Source organism: Enoplosus armatus, chromosome 8 (assembly GCF_043641665.1).
Source record: "Enoplosus armatus isolate fEnoArm2 chromosome 8, fEnoArm2.hap1, whole genome shotgun sequence".
Classification (NCBI taxonomy): domain Eukaryota; kingdom Metazoa; phylum Chordata; class Actinopteri; order Centrarchiformes; family Enoplosidae; genus Enoplosus; species Enoplosus armatus.
In genome coordinates this window covers 16777706-16791521 of record NC_092187.1, presented here as the reverse complement: position 1 = coordinate 16791521, position 13816 = coordinate 16777706, and the positions used below count along the sequence as shown (strand labels likewise).

Genomic DNA, 13816 nt, shown 5'->3' with positions numbered 1-13816 from the left:
CAGCTTCACCTGACACATTTCTGCATTACAGTAACCATCCCCAGCTGTTTTGTACAAATACATGTCTGTGTTTCTCTCGTCATGTAACCGTAATCCAACATATTTGCCATTTAATGAAGGCGTTGACCGCGATTTGCTGTGGTGCACACGAGGGCGTCCCACTTTGCCAAGAAACTTCCTCTGCTGCCCAGGAAGTGGCGCATTTTAAAACTTTCAGAGGAAACAACGGTGGTTTGTTTGGGATAAACATAAGAAAGTCCAGTCCGGAATAAATAAACAAAGCTACACTGCACTGAATGTCTTTATCTATGTAACAAAAGCTACTGCCATATATTAATGCCATTGACTCAACATGCTATGACTAAATCTCTCTGTATAAAACATAAACTGTATTTATCTGACTAAATACAAAAAGTATTTTCCACAAAAATACCAAAAAAACAATGATTTAAATACTGCACAAACACTTTTTTTTGCAATAGAGCTCTGGGCTGCAACAAATATTTATTTTTAGCATCGATTAATATGATGATTTTATTTCTCGATTAATTGTTTAGTCTACAAAATGTCAAAGAATTGTGAAATATTCCCATCTCAATTTCCACAAGCCCAAGATGACGTCTTCAAACTGCTTGTTTGTCCAAAAAACTAAAATATTCAGTTAACTATCACATACGACAAAGAAAACCAGATAATGTTGATGATAAACTACTTAAATGTATATATTATTTATCAAAACATTGCCAAATACTTTTCTGTCGATTGACTAATCGATTAATCATCTATCTGCACTTTAGAATAGAAGATGTTATGTCACCACAGTAGAGCTGAAATCGTTTCATTTCTTCAACCAAAAATGGTGAAAAAAGGCCAAACATTCTCAGTTTCCTGCCTCTCAAATGTGATGACTGAAGGCTGCATGCTTTCTAAACCAAAGAAAAGTCTGGACTATGTTTACTGAAGTAGATATGATAGCTGAGCTCTTTGAGGATATTCCAGGAAATGTATTCCACATGAACATTTCTTCATCGTCCACCTCCTCACTGTTTTGTTGTTTCAATAAAGTGAGCTGTGACCCATCAGGAGAACTACCTGTGCTAGAACAACCACTAAAACAGAGGAGGGACTGTCCAAGTGCAAGTTAAACTCTTACAACATTAGATCACCAACGCTGTACCTCATTAAATATTAACAAGAAGTGTCCTGCCAAAAGAAAGCCTTCACAACCTACTGGTGCAGTCATCGCTGCAGTGAAAGTACAACAAGGGTAAAGCTGAAACTGGAGTTACTCATCAACTAATTCCATCTTTTCTGTAACAGTTATTTAAGAACGATAACTGACCGTCTGAAGTTGAGTCGTAGGATAACATCTTGACATCTTTTACCAGTACATACAGTCAGAGGCGTGCTCTCAGATTAAACAGCAGTGTAAACATTAGTGTCAGGATATCAGACGATATTATACAGTGGTAAACCAAGCAGGGTCAGCCTCTCAAGAGCTTAAAAGCAACCTGAATCTCTGGAGATTGACGGACTAGGAGGAGGGGAGGGGGGGGGGTAGAGAGATCAGCAGCAAGAGAAATCCTCTAAGGATCATCTACAAACCTTTCACCTCGGCTGAACAACACACCAAGGTTTATATAACAAAAATAATGATACACGTGTAGCAGCGTTTTACTTTACAAACAGTCAGATAAGCAAAGACTGCTCTTTCATACATATACAGTATTTTCAGTTCTAAAGTCCTGCTTCAGTTTGTGAAATTCAGCTTGATGACAGAGGACCTTTGGGGAAAATTAGAACGTTTCTCACACTATATGCTATTTGCAACTTAAGGAAGGTGTAATTACTGAGCCTAAAAACCACAACAAACCCAAAGAAACTGACTAAAAGTAGAACTATGATTCATGTGTATAAAATGGAGCCTGTAATGGTGCGTAATCCCTTCCAGATGTGTGAATGTAGGAGAAGCACAGCTTATACGTCAATTTATCTCCACTATACGAGACTCTCTTGCAGTGAACGTATGTGTGAGTGTGAAGGTCGCTGCACGTGCATGTTAGTGCGGCAGAGAGAGTAAGACAGGCCGAGAGAGACAATCCAATGACAAGGTCTTCAAGCTGTATCTCAGTATGCTTTTCTTTCTGGATCACCTGATTCAAACCATCATACTCCTGCAGGCTGGGTGGCACAGAAAGGAAAAGAGAATCTAAACAACACTGAAGCTTTTGCATTGAAGAACTGTCCTCAAAACAGTGACAACAGCCTCACCTGTAGGAGGTGACACAGAAACACCTCAGCTACAGTATCACATATGTCTTAAAAGGTGAGACTTCAAACAGCTCACAGAGACACAGATTCATACCGAATACAAAACAGAAAATGTTCTTCCACACGCTTATCTATCTCTATCTTTCTGTCTCTTTCTCGTTAATTGGTCCAACACCTGCCACATTCTTGACAAAACAATGGAGCTGAGAAGAGACAACACACAAGAAGTGTGTATTTGATTCATTAACATATATGGGTTTTATTAATTACTGATTGCTGGATTTTGTTCACCCCAATGGGGTAATTTATGATACTCTACTACTTAAGTTTGTTGTGTCACCTGAGAGCTGTTTAAAGTCTTTCTACTTCTATTTAGAGCTGCAACAATTACTCGATGAATCAATTATTCCATCGAAAGAAAATTAGTTGCTATTTTGATCATCAATAAATAATTTCAGTCACTTTTCAAGCAAAAATGTAAAACGTTTGCTGGTTTCAGCCTCTTAAATGCGAGGATTTGCTGCTTTTCTTTGTCGTTTATGATGTATATGTAAACGAAGAGTGTTTGGGCTCTGGAAAATTGTGAAGAGCATTTTTCACAATTTTATAGACTTAACGATTAATATAGACCAAACGATTAATCGATAATGAAAATAATCGGTAGTCGCAGCCCTACTTAAATCAGCGTCTATCAGTCGCAGCTATTCATGCACAACAAAACAATAAAAAGCCAAACAGTGACGAGGCTGCCTGAGCAGGTCTCCACCCACCCTTATTGTCCATGATTCAGTCAATCATTATGAAATTCAAACATTTGTACTGTATGTTCTCTACTGTATGATTCAGCATGCGCATCAAAACATCACTTTTTCACACGTTAAACAATCAGTTCGATGGAAAATGAACACATGGGATTATGTTATAATATATGGTATAATTACTATGTGGGTAAACTAGAGTATATAACACACTACATGCAGTACTTCCATATAGCACACGCATACACATTACTGTAGTCACAAAAGGTTGTTTGTCTTAGTTGTCCATGTTATTCATTGCCAGCAATGTAAATGTTAAAACTATCAAAAAAAAAACAATAAAATGATCATTTATTTGCCAGATGTTTTCTGTGGAGTTTAAATTGATGACAAAGATCAGAATTACTTGTGATTCCCCTGTTAAAACATGGACAGACTGATACACACTGTCTAGTAATGACGAAGACTGGTAAAAGATTTGTGATGAAGCCATGAAGCTTTTTCATTCAACACCTGCCATGTTTGTGGTGAATACCCATAAAAATATAACGAGCTCCAGAGAAAGATGGCACAGTGACAACTGACAAAAAGAGGAACTTCAGACTAAATAGCCTGAGCTTGTTTCAAAGGTTATAACCCAATATGTGACCAACTGGTCTTACATCTGCTCCAGATAAACTGCCACTCAATTAATAAATGATCTAACAAAATTAAAGTCTGTTAATGAGAGTGGCAGAAGGTTTGATAAGAAATGACCTGAAAGCTGCAAGACTGAGGCTACACCTCCTCTGCTCACACAGAGCAGAACTGATGGTGCATTCAGGAGGTCCTTGTTAAAGTCCTTAAATTTCCAAGTTTACAACCAGGAAGTTCATAAATGCTGGTAGTAAACTCAGGCAACTCCCATGACAATCTGAGTTGAAAGTACAAATTGCGTTGTCTGTTATGAATTTCATGTGAACACATAATGGAAAATTGACAAAAAATGTGCCAGCTTCATGACAACTATTTCCATTTGTTTTCCATTTTTATTTCACAATTATAATATGTGTAGATGATAATAACAGTCTATGTTCAGACAGTTTATTACAGGCTTCCATTACTAATACTTTGCTTATTAATAACTTTATTAATTGCCCAGTTAATGCAACACGGTTTGAAGTGAAACTGTAAACAGCTATAACCATGTGTGTAGACATTTATGATATGAATACAGTTGAATTTCACTTCAATCTCAACAACAACATGCCATTTCATTTCAGTTTGGGCCACAACACAGAAGATAAAGAGAGGACATCACATTTATTTAGCTGAGATGATTCTACTTTCCAGACCCGAGCAGAAACAAAAGGGAAAGTGTTGAGACAAGTCATGTTTTTGTCATTTCAAATAAGAGACAGTGACAAGTGTCTCTGCGCTTACTAACATGCTGCCTGTTTGCTGCTTTCGCTGAGCCTCGTGGTAAACATGTCTCCGTTTAGAGGTGAAACTTGATGCATGTGAACTCCACAGAATCAGAATCAGAATCAGAATCAGAAATACTTTATTGATCCCCGGGGGGAAATTGTACAGTACCGGTGCTCCCATTCAAGAGTAGAAAGTAGCATAATTTAGAACTAAAAGTTTGTACAAAATATAAAAATAAGAAATACAAAATACAAAATATACACATTTACAGTATTTAAGTGAAATGAGGTGAAATGAAAAATGAAATGAAAATACAAAATATACACATTTACAGTATTTAAGTGAAATGAGGTAAAAATATATACAATAACAATGTATATGTATGTATGAGAGACAAACATACTTTTTTTTTTTTTTTTAGAAACCCTGAGGGCTCTCCATTCTTGTTAGTGATAATGTAACTGTGGAGGACTAATGTATCTCTCCATGAACCTCCTGTACAGGCGTGGATTTACTCTCCTTTATCAGCTGGAGCATTCCTCTGAAGCTGAGGTCATTACAAACACAACTTCTTCTTTTCATACTGATGAGAAATACACACTATTGCGCTACCTGAAACACAACTGAATTATTCCCTTAATAAAATGACATGTGTGTGTGTGTGTGTGGCCTTGTATTACTCTGTGTCACAGACAGTCACATTGTGGGGACTCGCCTCCCTTTTGGGAACATAACGCAAGTCCCCATAACGTAAACCATTACATTTTTAGGGTGAAGACTAGGGTGAAGGTTAGGGTAAGTCTCCATGAATGTAAGTCAATGTGATGTGAAGTGATGGAAACACGACTGTGTGTGTATGTGTGTGTGTGTGTGTGTGTGTGTGTGTGTGTGTCTTGGGTCAGACGAGACTTCCTGGCTCCCTGTGGGGTAACACCTGTTTTCTGCACCACTGAAATAATGCATGTCTTCCAGCTTCCAGACAAACTCACACACACACATACACTGACAAAATTAATTATTAAAGTTTTTGTTTTACATGTGTGAAGATTTATTTGTGATGTAACACATAACAGTGGGTTGTAGTTAGTTATGCAGCCCTAGTGCCGACACAATATCAAACACCAACACCAAAATGATACTATTTGACACCTTACTTTGAGAAACATGAGCACATTTTTCCACAAAATCCAGTTTTTCACGTGACAAAAGGAAGCCAACCCTCTCTAATGTCTAAACACAAGCAGCCATGAGACATCTGCAGGGATAAAACAGAGTCTAAAATTAGCAAAGTTCTGATTTAAATCGGGAACTATCTGATCCGAGAGTAAGTAAACAAGACTACAAATGTCAGTTTTTGGTATTTGACAGTTTTCGATACTATAACAAGCCGCTGTTACATGGCTACACTTAACTGAATGGAAATCATAACAATGAATGCCTCTCTGCCTGCTGGAGTACTGGTCCGCGTTTCATTCCAACCTCATTGTTACAACACCTGAGGCAACGTCTCTGAATTACACAGCCGCCTGTTCAAGCTTAAATGACACAAGCTGCTTGTGCCTTCATTGTTAGCAATGTTAGCGAGCCACTCCATCAAGACCAAAGTGAAATTCCAATGTATAAACCTTAAAATACAAATGCAACACATGCAAACAAGGCTGTTTCAACTGTTCCGTTAAAGACACCCCACCAGAGTTTCTTACAATGTCAAACTCTCAGTCTGTGTTCCTGTTTGTGGCTGAACATGTGAAAATACATAAGAACATGCAAAACATCTGAGATGCCTCACTGCTGCAGAGCTTATAAAGAGACGGAGGATGTGGAAGGAAAAGTAAAAAGCAGAGGATGCAGAGAGAAGGAGGAGAGATAACTGCAGCATTCATGTCACAAGACATTGACAAGCCTTTCAGGGATGTACATATGCAGTCGGTTGCACTTAATCAAGACTGACAAATCTTCATACTTAAGAAAATAGAAGGGACTTGCATTCTGGGACGAGCACATCACAGAAGAGATCTGTGTCTACAAAGCCCTGACATCCTCTGGATGTGTGTAAGCCTTCTTAACCACGTACAAAGACCAGAGACACAATTTCAGTGACACAACTTAGTGCAATCTTTACATAACGGAGTCGGTTTTAAGATGCATAAAAACACAGAGCCAGAAATGAAAGACGCACTGAAATTAAAATTCAGTTTTGCAAAGAAATCACTATATATACATATATATATATATATATATATATACTTATATTGCCTATATCTTGGTGTTTTAACTTTTTAAATTTCTGGTTCCGACTGACAATGTAGGTATTTAACTTGATCGGTTTGTAATAACAGCCACAAAGGGAGGCCGTTAACCAGCTGTGGACTGATGCTGTTAGCCGTCGCTTAGTCCCATCTGTGTTTGAGCACTCCATATGGTACTCCATGAAATGCTGGAAATTTGAAAAAAAAAGTCAAAATATCACAAGTTTCTACACTGAGGCTGAGTTGATAAAAACAAAATGCAAAAAAGTGCAATGGAAGCGGACTTGAATGAATAAATCATGACGTACATGAAGCTTGTAGACGTCACTCAAACTCCACTGAGGAGATGAAAAATAGCAGCAGACGAAAATATCAGAGCTGTGTGGAGCGACGAGGAGACTGCAACGTTCCTCAAACTAATACATGAAACTATCACGGAAGCCATGTTTCCACCATGTTTTCTACAATGTTTGCCATCGTGTGCTCTTCTTCTGCAACACTTTAATGGCACCAGACTGGAGAATTATTTGTATAACGATAGTGGATGGTTTATTTTTCATTACACAAAAAGTGAGTTGAATCAAAGTTTCAGTTTGACTTTAAAGAACAGACTAATGTACGTTTTTAACCACCTTTCCTTGTCTACAGGATAACAGTTTTGTGATACTGCATTGATTTGCTTTTTGCTTTGCTGCCACAGTGTAGGGTCAGCTATTAGTGACCCTAGAGTTTGTATGCACTCCGAGTTTTGACACTTGAGCAGGAGAGATGCTTACTATCCTGAAGGTTTGAGTGGTTAAACAGATGGTCTCCCTAATCACTATACCACCCTGTCACCAAGGAGTGAGCGGGGTGATGGGAGAAAGCAAAAGGTGACCTGAGAGGTGAAGCAGTCACAAAATGGGGAGTTTGTTGTATAAAAGTCTAGATGTTTCATCGGGGCGTACCAGCGGACTCCTGGCCCCACTTCTCAGGAATGCCTGGCATCCAGCTGGCTGCCCTGATTCCCTCTGGCGGGGTTGAAGTGAAGGCAAGATCTAAGGCGGCCGAGGGCCATTTGTCCCTGAGATCAGACAGACACTCGGCCAAACCCACCCGTGATCAGAGCACCATAAACCCCCAGACCTTTTAGGTGCTGGAGGGGTTTGTGGTTCCCTTAAATTCTCAAATGGCAACATCCACGTCCACGTTGTAAAACAGAGTAACTGAAACACAGTGTTGTTGTTCACACCTGTTTCTTGATTTTGTATTAACTCATATTTCAGTCTCAAATGCATACACTGTATATAAGCTAATAAAGTTATATGACCTGATGCACAACCTTCACACCTTTACAGGCACACCACTGTTATCAGCTGCTCATTAAAGGAGACACGACTTTGACGACAAAACCTTTCACCTCTGAGCTGAATTCAACTGATGATAACAGATAGGAGCAACACTGGCGGGTCAAAGTCTTAACGTGTCTGCAAGTACTCCCTCTTTGCACTTTAACCTCAAAATTATGCCACACCATAAATCTATCCATCATTCGCCTGGTCCTCTGTAAAGAAAGTATGATTCATTTCATTACATTTGAAGTGACCACAACCCATTGGTGGGGAGGAAGAAGAATATGTTGCACAGTCAATGAGTGTGTTTGCAACTAAATGTGTGCTTTGTGAGTCTGTATTTTGGTTTGAATAAGCCTGAGTTCTTTTTTAACTGTGAGGAACGTGTCCTCGGGTGGGGGGTGGGGGTAGATGAAAACAACACATGTAACCATGGTAACTGTACACAACAAAGATGGCGACAGCTGCGGCCTCATAATGCTTAAAAGAAATTCAAAAAAGCACGACAAAAATGACACTAAAATCGACTAAAACTAATATTAATTTTAGTCAAAATCAGGTGCCAAAATTAACACTGACTCTCGTGTATCATTATGCATTTGTTGTGTAAATAACAAGCTCTCTCACATTCCTTCCCAATTTGAAGTGTTATTTACAGCTTAATAAAAAAAACCCAGACTTAAAACCACTGGAGTATAATATTCCACCTTCTCCACAGGAATGCTCAGACTTCATTCAGGTGGTTTTCTCTCTGCATTCCTCAGTGGGAGCGACACACCTGCAGGGTTGTAGTATACCGCGGCAATGACCTGCCTGTCTGCACACACCGATACAGTTTCCACCCACAGCACTGAGGTGATGTGGCCTCCTGTAATGCGACCCACAGCTCTTTGAGATAGGAAAGGGCAAGGATCCGAGCTGTCCCCGGAAAGCCCGTCATCTGGTCTGGGACAGCCCTGTTCGGTTCTGCATGGGAGCCCCACAGACCGTGTGGCACAATGGAGGTCTTGTGAGCTACCCAGACAGTCGAAGAATATCCCCCTCCTTTAATTACAGACGAGGAGAATCAGCTGACTTATGCAAGAAACTAATGACAAAGGCACGGAGACGGCTCAGGATATCCTTTATGCCAACAGTCAGAGTGTTGCAGCCGTGTTTACAAGTGCAAAGTGTTTCCATAGGAGTTCAGAATAATTAGAAAACTGTTTATGGATATTAAAACTGTCCCATGGTGCAGGCCCAGTCTGATCATATGTCAAACAAACGCCTGTTCTGCAAACACAAGCAGCGTTAGTGCTGAGCTCTCGTCCCAGAGGGTCGAGACTTCAGCTCCAGAGGTCAAGTGTTCACAGCGCAGCCACTAATGGACATACAGTACAATAGAAAGGCAATGATGCTACACTGAAACTAAACCGATGTTATATAACACAGTTAATGATTTCCCTGGAGAGGAGGTGCCGCAAGCTTTGTCAAATATTGTGAGAGTGTGTGTGTGTGTGTGTGTGTGTGTGTGTGTGTGTGTGAGCGAGGGAGTGAACGTGAGTGTGTGCATTTGTGGAATAAGACATCTGAGGTGAAATATACAAATACTTCTGACATAAAATATAAAAAAGGATTTATTCAATCAGGCATCACAGAACATCCAGATTCGGCCCGGATGAAGAACAACAAAAAGTCATATGCACAATCCACTGGAGACTCTGAGGGGGGAGAAAAAGCCAAAGTTTGAATCAGTGGCTGCATCCCTCTCCCTCTAGCTGTCTATCTCTCAGACAGATGCAGATGCAGCAGACCGTGGGCAATGGGTCAAGCTCATCTAACACGCAGGGAACACTTCCAGAAATAACCCCAGCTGCCCATGAGTGGTGCCCCCTGCTCCCACAAACAAAGCATCCCTCGGTCAACACGAACAACGGTACTTTACAGAGAGGAGCAGAGCTGGAACAATTAGTTGATTAACCTGAAACTATTTTGATTTTAAGAAAAAAGTGAAATACTGCTACACATTCTCAGGTTCCAGCTTCTCAAATAATACGATTTGCTGCTTCTCTTTGTCATATAATCTAAAAGTAAACTAGACATCTCAACTCAACTGGGGCTCTGCTGAGTTGTGACATTTCATGGACCAAAAGATTCATGGATTTGTGAAATTTTAAACTGCAGATGGATACTTGCCTACTGCCAGCAAGCCACATAAGGTGACAGCGGGCCTTTGAGTCTTAGGCAGAGAAAGTAAGGTAACAAAAGTTTTTAGAAATGTGCTCCATTGACGTGTCAAAGAAGTAAACTGGCAGTAGACAGTGCTGTGAGTATTGGAGTAGCCTACAGATGAAGCTCTGGAGCTGCAGTCACTATAAGTGGCCTAATCCCCCCCTTCCCATAGTGGCTTTAGACAAATGAGGGCAGGAGGACTGTCAGGGCAGCTTCATGTCAAAGCCTCTGAAAACTCCAGGCTGCTGTGGAGAGAAGATGAGCAGCAGCATGCAGCACCACTCCTCCGCCCTGCTTCACACGCACCACCATTTTCATATATGAGCTTCTAAAGCTGTGTGCACAATTATAAAACTTCCACTGAGGTACCACTCTTTTGTGCGTGTTCATCACCCCCCCCACACACACACTTTTTTTGTCACACACTTTCTACATTTCAGATGTCTCTTACCTTGACGCACAGTTTTCAACCTGACGGGACCTTGGCAGCACTTAATCACAGTTAAAATGTCATAGAGGGGTAATCCAGACACGGGCAGCCCCTCGACCTCCAGGAGCAGCTCCCCCTCGCAGAGTTTGCCGTCCTGGTAGACCACAGCATCCTCCCTAACTTGCCCGATGTATGGGAACTCTCCATTCTCAGCCCCGCCGCGCAGCTCCACGTTCAGCTCCCCGCACGCCTCCCGGAGAACCGCGCAGTCGTTCACTTTGTTGATCCAGTGATTCTTCTTCTGAATGACTTTTGACATGGTGACTCGGGACCAAACCAAACACCGTTAGTTCCGCGAAATGGTGCAAAAATCAGCCGATGCATAGCACAGAGACGGTCCCAACAGGCAGCAAACTTCAGGGTGTTTGGGTGTCACTCCAGGTTGGGACATTTTCACCCTTCTCCTGAGCCACGGCATGCTGCTCCCAGCGCATGTAAATATCCCGATGGCTCAAAATCCGGATTGTTGTTGTTTCCGCATCTTTGACAACAACACACACTCTGATTCCTGGCTGTGGGGTCTAATCCGGCTCTCTGGTTGTCCCGCTTTACATTCAAAGACTCTTCTCCTCATTAATCCTTCACTTCTGCCTCCTGATCTGTTCAGTGTTTTCCCTTTTTTTTTTTTTTTTTACTTTCCAGAAGAGAAAAAAACACTGCCACCTTCACCTATCCACACCACCCGCTGCGCCTTTAAGCAGGTAACACGACAAGTTCATCCTCTCTGCTCCTGCGCTGTGGATGGAGAAGTGTGGGGGGGGGGGGTTCGGGGCGCATGCGTCCAGCTGCTACTCCACGAGGGAAATCCTACCAGACCCCACACCTACCGGGTCCTAAAGCTCCTCCCCGCATTTCGAAACGGATTACAGCGATCTCGGCGTCTAAGCCTCCCATCCTTTAGTCCCTGTTCACAATGGAACCGCACCACAGAGACCCGGTTCTCTCTGGTCTGTTCAGACTCCAAACCAGCAGCTGTGTGACACCAGGAGAGGCAACTTTATTGAGTCTCACTCTTTTCTTGGAGAGGAGACCTATAAGAAGTTAAGAAGATGTTTCAGGGCTGAAACAGAAACTCTTTAACATTTAACAGACAAAAAGAAAAGCAAGTACTTTATTTTATATTTAGTAACATTTAAATAGAGTTTATCATTAGTAGTAGTTGCAGTAGCAGTAGTAGTAGTAGTAGTAGTAGTCGTAGTAGTGGTAGTGGGCAGGTGTGGATTTAGTGGTTTGGGGGCCCTGTAGGCAGACTCAGGCCTGGGACCTCCCTCTGCCGTATTCTCACCCTTGGTGATAATGTTGGTGTTTGCAGTGGTCTGACCTTTTACTTAAGTAAAACTATACTAATACCACACAGTAAAACTACAAGTAAAAGAAAAGAAAAAGTCCTGATTATAACTAACAATACAAAAGTATTATCAGCACACTGTACTTAGTTAGTTACTTAGATACAAAACAAATAATCAACGGATAAAATATGATGTATTAATAGAGATTAAACTACCCGGCACCACATGAACATACTGTTAGGGGACCTCTGAGTTCGGGGCCCTCCTACCTACAATAAAGCCTCTACTTTGAGTTCATGGGGAATGTTTGTGCCTGTGGGGATGTTGCGTGGTCACCTGTCCATGGATAAATTATTTATGCATTTTTTAGCATATATTTTAAGTAATAACTCCAGAACTGACCTCCATCATCTTCCCATAAACCTCTTTCTGCCGACTGATGAATTTGAGGAAGTCACGTCAAAGTGAAGTTGCACCCTTTGACACATCAGCCTCACTTTCACAAAGGGTTAGAGACACACACAACCCTCTCACACACTTATTGTCACCACACAAGTGATATATAAGCAATAGCTATTTCTCAATAGGTTTGTTGTTTAGTCTTTTTGAAACTCATCATTTTGTGGTAATTATTGTTTGACTTTGCCACGACATTTCCATTGCATGATTGCAGTTTGTGTATTGTCTCCAGTCCCTGAAAAGTTTGTAGGTCAAGTTTGTTTTCCTCCAACATCCCTAAAAAAGCCAAACTAATTGTATTTTAGACAGTGAAAAGGACCTTTGTCAGTGTCTGACAGTAACATTATCTACAATAATGCAAATATCTGGGGTGTCTGCAGTTTGGAAAGAGCGAGGAGGGATCAGGTGAGAAACACATGCCATTGCAGAGGGAAAACAGGCTCTCTGTGTTTCCTGCCTGTTCAGATAAAGTACAGTAACTGGCACTCTACCACAGGCTGCGAGGGCAGTGGCCTGGATAGTGGTGCATGAAAGGCAGCTTTCCATCCCATTTCATCTCAGTGTTGAGTGCTGGGAGTGTTCATGGCGACTCAACTGTGCCACTTTTTACCTCTCCTGCCTGTCATATAGAAGGTATTGGTCTCCAGCAGTTACATGGCTGTCATTCTCTATTTTCATTGTGTGGTCTGTACTCACTTGATTTATGTGTCTGTGTGTGTGTGTGTGTGTGGTAAACACAACATACATGACATATCTATCTATCATTTACTGTCTGTGTTGCACAGTAGGTTCTGTTCTGCCAGTCACACATCACATGACATTCTCAGAAGTAACAGCTGCAGGCTGCTGAGCGTGACTCCTGATGGTGAACACTGTCTCTAACATACAGCCCTGGAATGGTGTTATTCACATGGATGAGTGTTGTCTTGTCACATCTAGACTGCACTGATGTTCAAGAAAAAGTTGTTTCTTAGAAGAAGAGTTTATTAGTGATACACACTGTGCTTTCTTACTGTATGAAAGAAAGATTTGAATAGAAGCTGAACCACAATTTTATGTCAGGTGTACAATTTAAAGGCCCTGCACACCCACACAAGTGGGAGGGATTCTGCCCAGGTTGAAGTTGGACAGACATATGTAAAGAATTAAACCACCAAATGCAATGTGACAGTTAGAATAATAAAGGTGTAAGCTAACACACCTTTCAGCATTTTGAGAAAAGATTCTTATTTCTTGCCCAGTGTTAGTAAACGTACATGGAGTGTATTTGTATAACGCTTTTATCCAAAGCACTTTACAATTTGACTCTCATTCACCAATTCATCGTGACCATCGGGAGCAATTTGGGGTT

The 13816-nt window shown here is 41.1% G+C and overlaps 1 protein-coding gene across 1 annotated transcript in view; it reads right to left on the bottom strand.

Moving 5' to 3' along the window:
• Positions 1 to 10976, bottom strand: part of LOC139288612 (membrane-associated guanylate kinase, WW and PDZ domain-containing protein 1-like) — an 89003-nt gene extending 78027 nt beyond the window's left edge. Inside the window, exon 1 of the mRNA XM_070909941.1 lies at positions 10679 to 10976. Within this exon, the coding sequence (XP_070766042.1) occupies positions 10679 to 10976 (298 nt within the window). The remainder of the gene's footprint in view (positions 1 to 10678) is intronic.
• Between the last annotated feature and the right edge of the window lie 2840 nt (positions 10977 to 13816).